This window comes from Zonotrichia leucophrys, chromosome 1, assembly GCF_028769735.1.
Source record: "Zonotrichia leucophrys gambelii isolate GWCS_2022_RI chromosome 1, RI_Zleu_2.0, whole genome shotgun sequence".
Classification (NCBI taxonomy): Eukaryota; Metazoa; Chordata; class Aves; order Passeriformes; family Passerellidae; genus Zonotrichia; species Zonotrichia leucophrys.
The window spans coordinates 99,988,696-100,007,523 of record NC_088169.1 but is presented as its reverse complement, the minus strand read 5'-3'; the positions used below and the strand labels follow the sequence as shown (position 1 = coordinate 100,007,523).

General features: G+C 40.9%; 1 protein-coding gene across 1 annotated transcript in view; it reads right to left on the bottom strand.

Moving 5' to 3' along the window:
* Positions 1-18,828, bottom strand: part of IMPG2 (interphotoreceptor matrix proteoglycan 2) — a 56,513-nt gene that overhangs the window by 36,299 nt on the left and 1,386 nt on the right. Inside the window, exons 2-3 of the mRNA XM_064701790.1 lie at positions 18,524-18,777; positions 7,139-7,305 (exon numbers count right to left, since the gene is read on the bottom strand). Of these exons, the coding sequence (XP_064557860.1) occupies positions 7,139-7,305; positions 18,524-18,777 (421 nt within the window). The remainder of the gene's footprint in view (positions 1-7,138; positions 7,306-18,523; positions 18,778-18,828) is intronic.

The window sequence follows — 18,828 nt, the reverse complement described above, 5'->3', positions numbered from 1 at the left end:
AGCCACACCAAAGTTAAGGGAAGCTTTTATTCACTGAAGCTTTCTCTAGCAGATGCTTTGTACAAAATTAGTTCTCTTGAAGTGAGACCTTCCTGACATTATTATACCAATTCTCCTGATGCTGGAAGCTCTAGTGCTTGCCTTCCTCAACAGTTATTTTACATAATGGAAAGTTACCATGAATTAATACAAGTACATTTAATACAGGCTACAGCACTGCAGCAAATCACATGTACCAACCAGATGACCTTCTATCAAGTCATGATCTTGCAGGAAAGCAATTATATAGGACATTCTTGCCTGATTCTGAGACCATCATTATGCACAGAAGACAAAATATCCCGAGGGTAATCCCAGGCAGGAGAAAAAGGCAAAGGAAATGTCAAGGAGATCTGGAATAATCCCATATTAGTTCATTCCATCTGTGTAGTACTGTACAAAACATATTTGATCTAACCTACCAACACACTTCATTTGCAACAGGAAAGTGATGCCAAGAAATGATTCTCTATCTGCCTGTCCTGATTCCCCACCACGCTGTCATGAAGGCAAGGCCACAGCACTGGGGATGATGATTCAAGCAAATGGAGGACAATGGCCAGAACTGAAGTTATAGAGAAAGGTCAGAATAGGGAGCAGTGCTTTGAGGAACATCCCTGACAGGTTAGGTACAAATACTGCCTACAGTGAGTTAAAGAAGAAATAGCAGGAGCAGCTTAGTGGAACAGATATTGTTTCAACTATGTGCAACTTAAAATGAATGCTATATATATATGGCAAAGGGTTTTCTTTTTAAACTAGAGGAGGCTAAAACTTGAAATGCAAAGAATGAAAGTCAATAAGAGAACAGTAAGGGCATGGATAAGAAAAGGGGTGAAGGAAATCTGAGACTGGCTGAAAGGAGGGCAACTGAAATTTTGTTTTGCATTCATAGAAGGGGATGGAGGATGTGAAGGAGCAGATATGATCTGCTTTTTTCCAGATTTAGAAGAAGCTAAAGGAGGTGCTCTATGCAAAGAAAACAATGTAAAGATCTGGAAAGAGTGGTTAGAACATTTAATTAAACCGAGAAAGACAAGGGTTAGCAAGAAAGGTCACACAACAGGGGAAGAGGAGAGACAGCAGAAGAGATCTTCCACAGAAACCTGAGGAATACAAAATAATCTGCCTCTGTGAAGTATTCAAACAGCAGCACAGGGAGTAAGGGGTTACAAATAATTCATATCTTTGGGATGCTCCATCCCACCTTCGAATACTGCTCTCAGAATTCAGAAAATGAGGCAAAATCACTCATTTTACATTGCTAAGTACCCATTTCAACATGCTAAGGAGGTGTTTTGTTATGCCACCCATTCAGGCATCCTCAGGCAGGGTTGCCTTCTCCCTTCTCACCCAAATCTGTCACTGAGCACTTTGTGGTGCAAACACAGTGAAGAAGATAGAGCTGCTCATGGAAAGTCAATACTACACAAAAGTACTGCTGAGTCAACACCTTGAAGGGTTTGTGTCTTGTCCCAGGAACTTTTCAAATTGCTCTTTTGGTAGGTTAGCAAATTCTCAGGGAAAGCCGTGCTACAAACTCCTTTCCACGTTAAATCTCAGTTTAACTCTTGCCTCTCACACCCACCAGAGTGGGCAGAGCACATATTTCCCTCTCATCAGCAACCAAAAAAATCTCACAGACCTGCTTCCTTTGGGAAGGATTCATAACCCAGTTCCTGTTGTCCCATCTGCCCAACACTGTCAGATACACTTTGTTAAAGGTGTGGGTTGGTACAGGAGCCCTCAGCAGGTATGGCTGAGAATCTGCTCAACAGATTGAATTGCATGCGTTCCTTTATGGCTTCATTTCTCATAACAGCTTGTCTCAACATCTCTTTTCATTGTAGGTTGTTATCAGATGTGTAAGGAACAGCAGCTCCTCAAAACTTTATTTTCTGAAATTTGATTGAAATCTGAGGAAATTGAAATTATGATGGGATTTGCATGCCCACATTGGAAATGCAGATTGCACACAAAACTTTACACTGAAAGCCCTGCAGGATCAGGCTTTAAGCTGCTTTTTGCTATGGATTTGGGAAGGAGTCCTGTATGCCAGCTGTAAATTCTCCTATGGGCAGCACAGGTTGTGCTGCTTTGGCAGCAGTGTTACAATCTCATAGCAAGTCATCCATGGTTCCTGGGAAACCAATATTTACTTTGGCTTGCATTTCTCCTCACTTGGATTTTCCAAAAATTATCTGGCACAAGTGGGAACATGGCCACGACCACAGGGCAGAGTCAGGGCAAATTTGGCAATACTGGAATTCCAAACATATATGTCTCGAAGTGTAGAATGGGATGGATGTTACATTCTATGAACTGAATACAGCTACACAGTAAGGAACACAAGCCATGTTAATTTATAGATAGGAATGTTTACATGAAGATTTATACTGGAAAACCCCCACCTTATGGATTTGAGTTACCTCCTCCATTTGCATTTCAGTCAGGAATTGAAAAAAAAAGATGGGTTAACAATCACACAATTTGTAAATCTACTTCATATCCAATGAAATTAATTGGGATAAGAATTCTATGTACTGTCAGTTAACATGATCACACAAATTAAAATGAAAATTCAAGGGAGAAAAAAAGATATTTAAAATATTTTTTTTATGCTTGCCATGAATATGTCCACCTGCTCATTCTGATAACCTGGCAGGTGATCTGCTTAAAGAAACTCAGAATATATTCTGTATAAGCACATACAGAGCATGCATGTATATATATAGATATTACAGAGAAACCCACAAAGGCAAACCTCACATCTCCAAGACAAAAAAAGAAAGCTGAGACAAGCTGGTCTAAGCTTCAACTGATATCCACTAAGAAAGTATGTTAAAAGTAAGAGAAAGTTCACGTTGAGATAAATTCTCTAAGTTAGGATGGAGCAGACATTTCAGCATCTGTGGGAGTGTGACAGTGATTACTGGGGATTAGAGGAAAGGATAAGAAAGAAAACCAAGGAGGAAGGCTAATAAGATGGCATTTAATTACACTGCTGGTAACAGACCCTCCACACTACAACAAAAGCATCATGAAAGCAACAATTTTCCTGAATTATTGTTTTTTAAATGCAAATCTCAAAGAATTAATTTGCCTAATTTTCAGATACCCTGAACTTCTTGAGAGAGAGGGGGGAAATTCAGCACATGCAACATTTCTAAAACTTAAATTTCATGTTGCAAAAAGTAATACAGAAATACACTTTGAAATAAAATTGCCAGAATCTGCCAATATGCCTATACAAAAGAGGCAGCAGAGTAATGCTGTGACAATATCAGCCAATGTATACAAAAAGAAAAGTTTAAGAGCCTGAATGAGAGATGCTGGACTTCAGGCTGCTCTCCAAAATGCAGTTTATTCCATCCAAGAGTTACAGCAGTCCTGGTTGTGGGTGACAGAGCCTGTGCCCACAGCTGTCAGCTCCAGCTGCAGGCAGGCCGGATTAGTTTTGGTTACAACACATTATGTATATAATGTGTTTGCTGAGCATTAATTTTTTTGCTGAGCATTTTATACAGAAGAGCCAATCTATACTTTTACGTATGGCCTATCATAACTACTATAATTACCATTTTCATGTTACTATTCTCCAGTCACTAAAAGTTAGTGTGTTACAGATTAAGTTAGAAGTTTTTCAGTTTTCTTGCAGTAGAAAATTCTGAGATCTTTTTTCTACTTGCAACATTAGCAGATTTGTTTGCCTGTGGAATCTCTCTGCTTGGTAAAAACATCTTTTTGTTTGAGGTGGGTTTATCCTTGGTCTCTATTTCATTCTCAGGTTGTACATTCAAAAATCTTTCTGCCAAGCATACATATCTGTTGAACTTCCTTGTCAAACTTTCATCCTTCCCATCAGAAAAGCAGAATTTCATCAGCTGCAGGCTCTCAACTAAACTCTTGAAATTAACCCCAGATGATTTGCAGACATTGGAGAGCAGAGAAAGATTAGAAACAAGTAGTATTTAATGAGGAGTGTAATAGTCAAACAAAAAAACCACAGCAGAAGAGAATCTTCCTTTTAAGCAACAGTGTGGCCCATCCACATGTACCACACCTGCCCACAAGAGAGTCCTGTGCAGTGAATGCCAGCAGCCCCTTGGTGACAAGGGCTCTGGGCTTTAGAGATCAAACCTAAGGAATAGGGGGAAAAAAATAACAACAGCTGTGACCAAATGAATGAACAGTCTGTAATGAGAGGGAAATGAAATCCCACTAGTAATGGAAAGGCTTGACCATACAGATTGGTCTTCTTAGCTGGTGAGAGTGGAAAGAACAAGGGGGTGGGACACAGGGTTTCAGAAAGTGTGTTTGGTCCCTCAGGCTGTGCCCCAGCTCTTACCACCACATTGGACTGGGTTAGCAGATGGCAGGAAGGAGGATGTTCTTAAAAGCAGAGATGTATCCACTGCATCTGTTTGGACTTAACATGCTCACAGCTGCTTTAAAAAGGTTTCACACACTGACAAGAATTTTGTGCCCAAGCATTTATGAGAAAAGTGAGTCAGTATTAGAGCCAGCAATCAAATCCACTCTCTGACCCATGCATTTAAAAGTACCATTGGATCTTTTGATAGTGGCTGTTTGGGGCATAGGGTGCTCTTGCCTTCAGTCTTTGGTTCAAAGTCAAATTGAGTTCAGGTTCTTATTCCAAAAAAGTCACCTGACTGATTTGTGACATTTTGTGGAGCAAAGAGGTGACAGCATTTGGTCCCTCTTATCACAGACTAGTCTGCTATCAAATCAGCCCAAGAACCATCACCTTTTACCACCTGTGCTGAAAGAAAACAGAAGAATGAACAGAATATTTTCCAGAACATGGTATTGCTGAAGGCAATATATCCACCTACAGGAGAAAGGAAACCTAAAAAAATATAAACTTTCTGAAAAGATCAAACCCAGAGAACTTTATCTGACTCCACTTAAATGCTGCAGAGCCATACCCAAAAGGGGAGAGCAGCAGTGGGAAATTAGATGCATCATCTTCTTTCCAAGAGTAATTTTGATTTCTTTTAAACTCCCACTATAGATCATCTTACTGTGAACACAAAACAGTTACATGCACTGTGTGCATTAAAAAATCACATTCATTTTATTTCTCTCTATCTTTTTGCAAAGACTTCTAAGGGCAACAACACCACCAGACTTCACAGAAGCAAATTTTGGCTAGCATCTGCTAAGACTAACATGCAGGCTCAGGGAAAAAAACCTTCTCTCCATTATCCACAACAGTTTCCATATTCACCTTCCTTAGTGAACATTCCTAGCATAGAAGTCCAATAAAAAGCAGGAAGGAAAAAAAAAATCAGTGCATCCACACTGACAGAACTTACTGTTTCTATGGGGTTACACATTTAAGAATTACAAGTTTCATAAAACTATTCATTAGCTTGCAAAAGGAATCTTAAAGATATATGGCAAAGGCTTTTAAGTGTGGCAAATACATTTTAAGAAGCCTTTTATCTAGAGAAATTAAGATATCTACTGTACCTTAGATGAATACAAAGTTAAGCACTCTATTTTAAAATTCACAAACTCCTGAAATTACATCTTTGTATTTCATTTGAGAGAGGCTTTTTTAGTTTGACTTCATATTTCTTTTATTTTCTTTAAGCTAAAATAAACTTGAATCAACAGAAAACATACAGAGATAGTCTGCATTTTTATTGACTCATTTTACCCTTGTTGTACACTGATTTTAACCTGCAGCTTCCCATTGCAAGTTACCTAATGTTATTTATTACCTGCAGCCATGATATTTTCTGAAAAATCTCATTGCCAGGATTTTTCTCCTGAGAAGCTGAGGCGCCTCAGGAACAAAATGTAAACAATGATTATCTGCTGCTGTGGAATGCAACAGGTGCATCTTAGATTGGTCTCATGTGGTTGTTTTTAATTAATGGCCAATCACAGTCCAGCTTGCTCAGTCACAAGATTTTATTATCATTCCATTCCACATCTTTCCTTTCAAGCCTTCTGAAGAAATACTTTCTTCTATTGTTTTAGTATAGTTTTAGTATATCATTATCTTTTAATATAATATATATCATTAAATAATAAATCAGCCTTCTGAAACATGGAGTCAAGATTCTCATCTCTTCCCATGTCGGGATTTCCTGCAAATAGCCACAATTACCTTCATAGGACACCAAAGTTTTTACATTTATAACTACACTAACTTCAGTCAGGCAGGAGTGCACAGACATCACAGACCTGTAGAACATCCAACAGGCAGCTGTGCCATAGGGCTTGGTAGAGCTACAGCTCAGAAATTCCTGCTCCCAAGTGCCATTTGTGTGAAGGCACCTCAATGTGCAGCTCAGAGAAGGGAGGCTGCTGCACACCCCAGGGGAAAAGGCACCTCAGCCTGGCCCACACTGTGGGTCTGAACACCTTCTACTTGTCAGGAACACCTCTACTGATGACATCTCTTCATCATTGCTGCTTTTCTCTGCATTGGATCACCCACAACTTTGTTTTGGAACTGATCTCAGAGCTACAGATCCCAGAACTGGAATACCCACTGCTGCCTGTTTGAGGGCTCTGTCCATCACCGCCAAATGCCAAAGGTGCACATTGCAGTGGGACACGGTCCCCTTGCCCATGAGAACAGGGAGATTTGTGACATTTCGTGGAGCAAAGATGTCGCAGACATTTTTTCATAGAAATCCTTTCTTTGGGATTTGTTCATCTTCTGGGAAGCTGAGGCCCCAGAAGAAGAATGTAAACAATTGTTATCGGCTGGTGTGGAATGCAACAAGTGCAGCGGTGATTGGGCTTCTGTGAGTGTTTGGATTTGCTGACCACTCACAGGAGAGTTTGTCCTTGCTTTCTGCTGGACACAGAACTTTGTTATTCACTCTTTTCTATGCTATTCTTAGCTTAGCAGCCTCTGCAACTTCACTCTTTATTCCTTTTAGTATAGTAATAATGTATTATATATCATATATCAATAAATCCAGCCTTCTGATCATGAACCAAGATCTCGTCCTCTCACCCTGAAGACCCTCATCAGGTCGCTGTAATACAAAGAGGTGACAGCATTTGGTCTCTCTTATCACAGACTAGTCTGCCAAGCAGCTGCTGCACCCACCTTCACGATCAGGCTCCGGTGCTCCTCAGACTGGCTGAAGTTGGTGCCCATCTCAAAGATGCTCATCGTGCCCTCCTCACACAGGCTCATCCACGTGTTATATTCTTCCCGCTCCGGCAGTCTGTCCCAGAACGTCTTGAAGACCTCCCAGACTGTTTCCTGGCACACTACAGGCACAAGAAAGGTCTGGTGTTAGTACAACAGGAATGCTTCTGTGGCACAGGTGGCCAGGCTATTATTGTCCCAATGTTGCGAGCTTGTCAGCACAGTAACATATAGGAAACAGCAACCTGACATCTACATGGGACTGCGGAAAGGACTGAGGCGACTGAAATGAAGATGTGGTGGATCTTCCACACTCATATTACCTCTCTCCCTGAACAACACTGAATGAAACAGCAATTTGATCAATGAACTGGATTTTTAGAAAACCTAGAAAACTGGATTTTTTTAACCTATAAAATACTATGGCAAATGTCCTCATAGGAAGTAGAGGTGGAGCTTAAGTTGTAAGAAAGAGGGTGCCACTGATCAAAGTCTAGTAAGCTCAGTCAGTAACAATTCCTTCAGATTCACCTTTACACAGAATTTAAAATACATTTCAGAAATTACAGCTGCATTCATAATTCAAAAAACAAGGCAGGATGATGACAAAAGAATGTTCTACTAAATAAGTCCAGCTCTAACTGTACTGTTACATGTTCACTGAGAAAGAACTGGACAGCTCTGAACAGTCAGCCTGAGAATTGAGGTCTAGTATCATACACTGCACTGCCTACTTTAACCTCCCAACCTTGCACAGGCTCTTTTTGCCAGTCAGAGCAGTTGGTCTCATGATGCTCAAGCAAGCACAACTCTGTGACCCAGGATAACTCAAAGACAGAAAGACTTATAGGGTTTTCCTTGTGTCCTGGAAAAGGGCAACATTAAAAAGTGAACTCTCAAAATCATTCATACCAAATGCCATCCTAGAGGAGTAGCAGACAAACCTGGTTTTTGGCCTTCATCTGATTTCACTACTCAGACATGCAGTTCAGCAGAGAAATGCTTTGCATTCCAGGAAAGTCCTGACATCACAATCAAGCCCTTACAGGAGACTGAATCTGTCCCTAGAATGCCATTTTCTTCAATCAGCTTTAAAGTTAGCTCTGGGCTGCCAAACCCAGTACATTGCAGTACTTTGATGTTTTTTCTTCTCTATGCTTTGTTTTCCAAATTCCAAAGTTGTTGAAATGTACATATGTAAAACTTAACATGTAGATCACACATGGAAACATTTTTATTCAACCAAGAAATGGGCATTTTTCTTAAATGCAAAGGGTTTACAAATAACAACCTTAAGGATCAGTTTGCTATGCAGCACCACCCTTAAAGCTGAGCTGAGTCTGGCACATTGGATAGAACCATGCAGAAAAAGTCCTTTTCTTCACCCTGAATTTTAGTTTATCAGAGCAAATGAGACCATTGCTCTGTTGTGGAACTCTACAGATACAAAGACATTTCTCATTTCCACGCCATGCTCCCAGGTTTATGACATGGAGATTAGCATTGTAGCTCATGTGGTATGCATGAGCAGAGAACAATAAAGTCCCCAAACTCTGCATTATTAACTGTCAGTAGTATATCCCTGTTCTAGCACCCTTCAGCTTCTAGGCAGTTAACCTTATCTGTAAAGCACACTAATTTGGAAAGTATTGTCCATGTTTCCAATCAGTGTATGCATCTCTATTAATCAGAAACAAATAGCCAAATTGACAAACATCCATGCACCATCTCACATTCCCCCCTCGAGTTTCACTTGCACACACTTTGAGGTAGAGACCACATTTCCATCTGGCCTCTGCACAAACTTCAGGCAATGGCGCCATAATCCTGCTCTGGGATTTCTGGCTCCTGCTGCAGTACTAATAAGCTTCCTGAAGAAGAATAACATCTATAATATTCTTTCTACTATCCCACTTGTAAGAGCTAGGCATCCAGGAAAAGACTGAAGTCTGGTTTCAAATCCAGAAGCCTACACTAAGGAATAGCACTTGCTCAAGTTTCTTTTCGTGGCACTTGTATCCTACATACCTTTCACTCCAGGTGCCACATTGTGCAGCAAAAATCCTGCAATGAGATTATTCCCTGTGGCTGGGGTAAATCTTCAGCAGACTCTCAGCAACCACTGAAGCCACAGCAGTAGCTTGTAAATACATTTCTGGGATACTGTCTAATCCTAGAGTTTTCAAATACCAACAGGCAAAGGACTGGCTTTCCAGTTGCAAGTAATTGAAGATAATTTTCCTTAATGCTCTTAAACAAGTTTAAAATAAATGTGATGAGACAGTGTCTTGCCTGAATACAAGCTGCTCCCATATAAACAGTTGTTCCAATCGGCTCCCAATAGATTAAGGATTTTCTGAGTGTCCTTTCATCTGGAATTAGAAACCCCACTGAATTCCAGCAGCAAAGGCTTTGTGCCATCTGTGGGCTCCAAGCCCATTAATTAGACCTAAGCTGTCAACACAGCCATGTATTCTGCAAAAGGAGGAAATGAGATGGGGATAAGGAGTCACATTTTGTCCTCTCTAGCCCCTCCTATCTAGCTGCTTCCACGGAGGTGAGCAACAAGATGGACAACACAGGGCAAATTCCTTCTGTATTCTCTTCCATCCCCACAGTCAGAGTGTGTTAGCTCTGACACACAGGCAGGGATTAAAACCTCCAATCAAACATCTACCACAAGTGCTATTTGAACACTTCTGTCAGCTGTGTCCAGGAAATCACACCCTCAGCCCGGGTGAGCTGCTTGCCAACACAGTCCCCCTGCACCACCTTGGACACACAGTCCATCTTGTCCTGTCTGGTTTATTCCAGCTGGCCAGTTTGTAAAGCAGGGGATTGCTTTGCAGGATAACAAATCCAGGGCTCAACACAAGAACCACCCTCAGATGTCCTTACCTATAGGGTGCTCAAGAGTAAATTAATGGACTGGCTAAGAAAGACTGAAATGAAACTGTTCTCTCTCTTTCTCATAAATATCTTCATTGTTTTACAGTTAGAAGAGAGTTGCCATTTTACACACAGAGAGTGAGCAACACAATTTATTCAGTGGGGTTCAAATCACACACATGTAAAGAGACAAGCATAATTCTATCTTCCACCTTTCCTTCAGGAATGTCAAAAAGGGAGCCAAATCTCATCTTGACTTGACATGGCCACCCAGGGAACTGAAAAGACACGACCCATCAGTGCATTTAAGTTGGCTAAAAAAGTGTGGTTGACCTTCTTCTAACTTGAAGGTGGAGCCCACCCCGTGATGGGTTTTCAGCTATCTGTAGGTGAGGGAGGTTTTTCAAAGTTTGTCAAATTCTGGAGCACTCCCATAAAGAAAAACTTATTTTTCATTAACTAGATTTTAAGCATTCTGAGACTGCAGAAAAAAGTCGGAGGCATAAAATCAAAATTAAACCGGACTTGACTGGAAGCTTCACGTAATAACTATAGCTTACTATTTAAAATAATTCACGGTTTGCTTTCTGTCCTTCCAGAAACTTGCCAGTGTCTGTGTCAAATACATTACCTAGATATGCTGACAATAAATGAAACAACTTTTGGCTAAGATTTAAAATAGCAGCTCCTTCTCACCTAAACAGAAAATGAAACAAAATGAGAGGCAGGGGGACCAAAAAGTTGACCACCAAGCTTTTCAACTAGAAATGCTACTCTGATTTTTAATTATAGAGATTTTAAAGGAGATAGAGAATGGGGAAAAAATTGCTGCATGAGAGCTTATAATAAATTGCCATGAGCCCACTTATTCAGAGTTATGATTGAAGCTGTGAGGCAGGTTTTGCATTATGATCTTTCCAGGATTTAGTTTTTGAAGACCAGCTACAAAATCTAAAAAAAAAAAAAAAACAAAGCAGGCAGTCCTGCTAGCATGACCTGCTAGAAGACCTGCTGAGCAGACCCAGTCTCAGGACTTTAGCTGGTCAGAGTGACCCCGAGATATGTCAGAAAGTCTCTTTTCCCAGCACGGCGATCGAAGAAGGAGTCAGAGCTCTTAATTTCTCTGTCTCAAGGTTGTTTATTGTTTCTTATCTATAAAATTATTTCTCCTGGCCTGTCAAGGCCTGCTCAGCAAGACAGTCAGAGGCACTCTGTTATAGTAAAAATTACGTGTACACTATTTACAATAACTTCCCAATACCTATCACCTATGTTAGACAGTGAGCTTCTACTCTAAACCAATCTGTAAGTGCCATCATCACAGCAGAAGATGGAGGCCAAGAAGAAGGAGGAGAAAGGCTGGACATGCCCAGATTCCTCCATCTTGCCCCCTGAACTCCCATTCTAAAAACCCCAAAAATCTATTTTTCACCCTGTGGCAAATTCACTATGATTCTACTTAAACTGTCATGGCTCGCAGATCCTCATATAAGGTTGGTAATTTGTTCCATGGGTCAAGATCAAAGGCATAGGGCTCTTGGGCTCTCTGAGCCCCCTGGCAGGGGTCTTGGCAATCCAGGACAGCCAGAGGGATGTCCTGAATTCCAACAACCCAGCAGCCCTGCCACTGCCACCTGAAGGGCAGCTCAGCCCTCGGGCCATGTGCGAAGAGCTGCTCTTCATGCCTGGATCTCACTCCAGACTTTCACTGGGCTGCTACAGGGGCACAGATATGTGGGACAGCATTAGCCACACCAGGCCCTGGAGGAGACAGGATTTGTGGTGAGGCCTCTAATCCCCAGCAAACAATACTGATTAAAAGCATCATAACATCGAGATCAATCTTTTAAGGCAGTGAGCTAAGAGTCTTGAAGCTACACGTGAGTGTGAAGGTAAGCTACCCTGGAAAATTGTTTCCTTCATTCCATGGCTGCAGTAATAAATAACTTGTATTTTTAAGTTAATTGACCTCTCAGCTACCTTGCAGTTTTCCTCCAAAGAGTTCAAATGTTAAAAAAAGAATGAAGGTTTATGAGAAGAGAAGCTCCCTGCTACAAGGGCTGTGAGCAGGTCCAGCTGACTACAGGAAAAGGAATTGTTATGCTGAAGACATGTAAGTGACTGGCACAATAAACCAGAATTCAAACCAAGAATGCAAATCACACAGCTTGGTTGCAGTTTGTCTCCAAAATATATTTTGCATGCATATACTACATTTTCCATGTACTTTATCCTAAAAAACCTCACAAGTTAGAAGTCACTTAACTCATCACTGAGATAATCATCCTCAATGTGAAAGAAGGGCTAGGAAAAAAATTAAAAGATGGGCACATTTGGTCCATGCCCTTGTTCAAGGTTCTACTGAGCCAAGTGTCACAGGCCCTTGAAGTAAGTAATGTGTTAACCTTTAAAGGCCATATTGGGTTTCAAAGGATGCTTTAGAAAGCCAGACATGTCATAAGACAATTCCAATGGAACTGTCTATCAGCATATCTGCTTCAAAAGCAGAAAAGCCCAGCCCTTGGGAGCTTATCTACTTCAAATACTCAAAACTAATAGCAAATATCCTGAAAACCTTAAGATAATTTTGTTTCAAACCAAAAAATCCTCATAGGCAGACACAAGCTCTTTTCAGTCCTACTAATCTACAGAAATGAGTGAAAAACAGTTTATTTGAAGCTTCCTTTCCTAGAAGCATGGTCACTGTTTTCAAAACCTCCAGCTAAGATCTATGATGTGATTAGATGACCTTTCTCTTGCTCTGAAATTCTCCAGTCTGGCTACCCCTCATGCACCTGGGTAGGACACAGCATCCTTGTGGCTCAGGCTGCACCACTGGGGATGCATTTATCTCTCCAAGGAGAGAGAATTAGCCTATTACACCCAGTCTGTGCTCAGGGATTTCTGAGGTTAACAGAGGGGGCACCACATGACAGCACTGAGCACCCTGTAGGGGGTAGGGTGGCTTTCTGGCCATTTGTGTAAGTGGGCAGTGCTGGAGCTTAATCCCAATTAAATCTCATTAGTGCTTCTTAAGAGTTGAATCGTCTGTGGTAGCTAGGAGCACTGAATCAGGCTAAATATTCTATTTTGAGGCAACGTGAGACCAACTCCCCATCCTCTCTAACAATTTCTGCACAATTGAACAGCTTAATTGCAGAGGGGTTTGATGAAGAATGCAGTCACAGGGACAGACACCTCCTAAGAGGTCATTGCTGCAAAGGCTTTGTTAATATTTGTTAAACAAATTAACACACACATGCAGAGAAATCACTCATCTATTGCTGGAATGCTGCTGTGTATGGCCTGTAACACAAGGCCTGCAACCCTTAAACAATACACAAAACAAACAAGGGGTTTAAATTGAGAAAAGATTTGAATGCAAATTAGTTAATTCACATCAACGATTTTAGATTTGAACACTCACATACTAAACTCTAGCACATAAATTATTCTCATCAATAATATTTCAGTAAAAACTAAGGAGTGTCCTTGATGGGAAAAGGCAAGTTTCTTAGAAGCATGTGACAGTATCTGAAAATTCAAATGTAGAGGAGATGGACCTTTTACAAATAAACTTCAGAAATTCATTGCTGAGTATGAGGTACATGTAATATGTGCCAGGGATGCAGGGGAAACAGGGAAAAAAGGCTCACTCAGACAGATTCTTTATTTAATGTATAGTTTTTAGCCAGGTACTTTTCATGACTTTTGGCTCTTTGCTTTCAACATTATTAGCAAGATCTGAATAACTTGTAACATTATGACTTCAGCATCAAATTGAAACTTTACTCTTAACTATGTTCATGTGCAGAAAATAACACCATTATTTTTAATACTTCAGCAAACAGATTTTAAGGGACCAAAGAAAGGGGGAAATGAGCAGCCATAGTGCTATGCCAAATCTAGGGATCACATTCATGCATAGAATTTAATTCCCTAGAACCCAGAATTCTTTCCAAAGTTCAAAAATATCCATGTGTCTCATCAGCTACAGCTCACTACAATATCATCTATTTCCTTTAAAAGGAAATAGTCTTTAAAAGCTATCCTTAGATGTTTGGCTTATCTGAAGCTCTGGATGACAAGAACAGCTCAGGCAGAGAGACTATCTGATCTACTCATGTGAAATGATCAGTGCCCACAAAAAAAAAAAAAAAAAGTACTCACAACATACACCGATAGTTTAAGACAGAAGTTCACAGTAGGGTAAAATTGTAAAGACAATTTAGGAAGGTAGCCACCAGAGTAATTACATCTCAGAGGTGGCAAAGAAGCATATTACCCTGAGCCGTGGTGATAAAATCCAGCAGCCCAATTAAGAGGCATGGGATAGCATGGCTTGTACTGCTTACCCATCTTGTAATCCTTATATTGTTTCTGTTTTACATGCTAATTCAACTACTACAATCCTCTACCAACAACTTACCCAACAGAGAATGGACAAATTCATTGAATTGTGCACATAAGGTAACTGGTCACAAAAGGCTTGGTCTGGGTAGGCGTGCCTGTTTTTTCCGTAATAAATTTTATTTATCTATTGCTCAGGCTACCATTTCCCTGACAGCAGTAAAGAACATCAGACCAGACACTAACATGTACAGCCCATTCACTTTCTGAAATCACACTATTAGATTTCCACAACATTTTTTTTGTAGAATTTCCAGCTGCCATTGGACACACTTTGTTTGTCACAACAGTCTAGCAATGAACCAACCACCATTACATTTACATGACTCTTCCATCAGCAACCATAATGTTACACCATTTAAAAGGACATCACTCAAAAACACTCTAAGACCCAGCCTACAGGCTTACAGTACCCAGTCTGTAAAACATTTATGACTGATTTCCATCCCCACATTCCAAAAAATGAAATGCAAAGTCAGCCAACGGCACCAACCTCATTAGATAGCTACAAGAGATACAGAGACAGGGCAGTACAGAGACAATCATAATCCAGGATTCATCTCAAAAGAGTGAAAATAGCATCATCTGCTACTGCAAAACTCTGTTCTGATTGTAGGAATAAAGCAGCACTTCAGAAATTTGTCTTGTAGACTGCAAGTGTAGAAAAGCAAGTACAACCCACCCCATTCCAAGCTGCTGTTTGTGAATATCACAAGTAATAAAACAACCACCAATAATCATATCATTAATTAGACTTTCATATGTTGAAGTGTGATACGGCTGTTTTAGAAAATATTGGTTTTTCTCCAGATCCCTGTATTTTGTTGCACTTTGATATTTTTAATGGTTTAATATGTATTTATCATATTCTTCATCTTCATCTTTTTAAGGCTCAAAAAATCCATATGTTGTAGCCAGGAAAAAAAAAAAAAAGAAAAAAACCTGTACACTGTTAAGCCTACAGCAATAGGACAGAAGCACTTCCTTAAAGCCCATGACAGGAATGTTCATCTCTCAGTCTCTGATACTTAGAGAGGCTTTTTCCAGTGAGCAAATGTACATAAAGCTATAGGAGCTACAGACAGATAATTATATTCCCACCTGTTTTCTTCTAAGGTAGACACAGATAGAACAGACAATCTGGATAATCAGCACATGCAAACCTTTTCTTATTTTCTAACAAGCTCTTTCATCACAATTCAATCTGCCTTTCCTTCCAACGTAGTGGCATGGTACTGCTGGCAGTACAGCAAAACCAAGGAAAGAATAGACTGGATTAGAGCCATCCTTTCCAGAGAAAGTAAATATTGATATTAAAGTCTTTTCTTACTTCAACATATACAGAATTTTTAAAAAATTCTAAAAATACACACTGAGATTGAAAAATCAGCAGGTTCTGTATACATTTATATTTATTTCCTTCTGGGGTCAGATGTTTTCCTAGTGACCCAGAGCAGCTGATCTGTGAGTGTTAAACAGTGACTATACCTTTTCCTAGGATTATTTTGTTGACAGTGGACTGTGACTATCTGGATGGCTACTAAAATCTTTGCACATAATTCAGTAACACTGAATTCAGACATCATCAAACCTGCTTCATCACTCCACTCTTCGGCTGGACAAAGGAGAGAAAACTTAACAAAAGTCTCGTGGGTTGAGATAATGACAGTGAGAGATCACTCACCACATTCTGTCAAGACAGGCTCAACTTGGGGATATTCCTTGAATTTGTTACCAATCAAATCTGAGCAGGACACGGAGAAATGAAACCAAATCATGAAACACCTTGCCCTCACCCCTCCCTTCTTCCCAGGCTTATCTTCACTCCTGATTTTCTCTAACTCCTCACCTACAGTGGTGCAGGGTAATGGGGGAGTGGGGCTGTGGTCAGTTCATCACTGCAGTCTCTGCCACTACTTCCCCCTCAGGGGGAGGACTCCTCACACTCTTCCCCTGCTCCAGTGTGAGGCCTCTCCCATGGGAAACAGTTCTTTCCATGGGCTGCAGTTCTTCACAGGCTGCTCCAGCATGGGTTCCTCCCATGGGGTCACAAGTCCTGCCAGCAAACCTGCGCCAGTGTGGGCTCCTCTCTCTGTGGAGCCACAGCTCCTGCCAAATGCCTGCTCCAGTGTGGGCTTCCCATGGGGTGCCAGCCTCCTTTGGGCATCCCCCTGCTGTGGCATGGGGTCCTGCGTGGGCTGCAGGTGGATCTCTGCAGTTCCCTTGACTGCGCCACAGGCTGCAGGGGAACCCCTGCTCTGGCACCTGCAGCACCTCCTCCTTCACTCACTTTGGTGTCTGCAAAGCTCTTTCTCTCTTTTATTTTCACTCTTTTCTTTCAACTGCAATTGCTGCTGTGCAACTTTTTCCTTCTCAAATCTATTAGCCCAGAGGTGCAACCACTTTTGCTGATGGGATTGGCCTTGACCAGCAGAGCCAGATGTCCCTGGCTCTCTTGGTATAGGGGAAGCTTCTGGCAGCTTCTCAGAGAAGCCACCCTTGTAGCCCTCTGCTACCAAAGTTTTGCCACACAAACCCAATTCACAGCACATGAACTCTCATGACCTCAGGAGCCTACTCAGGACATAATTAGACACCACCCAACACTCCTGGAGCAGCAGCTGCTGCTGACAGAATGACAATGACAAGTTGCTTGAACCAGACCTTGTGTGACTTGCTGCTAATTAGTCATCTCTATCATTTTCAGAGATCTTTTTCAAAAGTTTTAATTTAAAAGCACTAATGGTAATCACAGCCTCTCTGCTCAAGAAAACCTTGTGGATTGTGAAAGCTGTTAAATCCAGTGAGGAAACAGATGGACTAGGTGGATTTTTGGTTCAGCCTAGGATTATTAAGACCTAAATATACTTTTGCAACCTAATTTACAGATTTCTTTCTTCTTTATTATCACTCACACCCTTGCTTAGTTGGTATTGCCCTAATGTACCCCTACCACAGAAAACTGAGAGGTGACTGCAGTTAAAGCCCATGGTATGTATGGATCATTTGGAACATACAAAGAATGGTTGAGTCCTCCTGGGTGGAAATAAGAAACTGGCAAAGCCTGTCAAACCATTAGCATCATCATCAGTGTCAACATCCCTTGCAAGCTGGGCACAATTCATATTTGAATGAGGCTGTAAAACCCCATAAAATTCCACTTTGTTGTTCAAATACATTGTTTATTTTTATGCAAACACTAAGCAATTCGTGGCTGTCAGTGTTTTTCACTTGTCTAAGTAAATAAACTCTCACCACTGAGAGTTTCTCTACAGGCAATCAAATCTCATCAAACATGATTCTCTGAACACCCTTCCTTCTACTCTGACAACAGCTCTGTCATTTTGCCAGTTTTGTGCAGACACATTAAGATAACTACAAATTGTTTGAATTCTATGATACAAAGAGCAGAAAGTGCTGCATGACTGTGATGCCCCATTCCAATGCAGTCGCACAGAAGGGTTTGAAACACATCATGTTACTGTAATATTTCATCAAGTGAAAGATGTTAGCAGGAATATGACAAGCTCTGCAGAGAAAGCTGTGCCACACCAACTTCCATATCTTGAAAGAAAGGTTGCTTGTCCATTATAGTACAGCCTGACACACAGAGATTGCACACTCTGTACAACCAGCCATAGCCAAAAGTCACATGGCTGAAGTGCCAGTGTCTCAGACTTAACTTTTCTGATTGGCCCCACAAAGACTTCTGCTGGCACTTTAGGAACACTAAATAAACCAAACAAACTCTGTAATTTAGCAGACTCTCTATTTTTGTTAGCATTCAAATTGTTCTGAGAAAGGATTATTTTAGTAAACAATGCAGTTTCAGGGAGAGAGAGTTCTTATAATACATGAGTGTAGACAGATAGTGGTAGGGTTTTAGCCCAGAACAGCTATCATAAGCAAGATTATCACAGAAAAATAAGTTTCGCCACTAATAATGTATTTCTTATGGCCTGGTATGTATTATGTTTAAAAGTTTGAGATATTGTTTAATAGGTGAATGTTCTTTATCAATTAGCCATGAGATGTACTTACCTCTGAGCCTGAAATACTTGAGATGGTTGGCAATAGCCTGCTCAACAGATTCATCAGGGCAGATCTTAACTCCACTGGGAAAGAGAATGGATCGCTTCCTCCGTAGCTGCACGTGCCTGTGGAACTGCTCAGCATCCATGATGCCATGAGGCTTTTCCAAGCCAGGAGGCAGAGAAGGGTTTGCCAACTGCAAGTCACTGAGCTGAGGGGCTGGTGAAACATCTTTAGCCTGTCCTCCTCCTGCAGCTGTGAAATTAAAACCACACAAATTTCTCAGATGAGATAATGATGCAACCATCCCTATC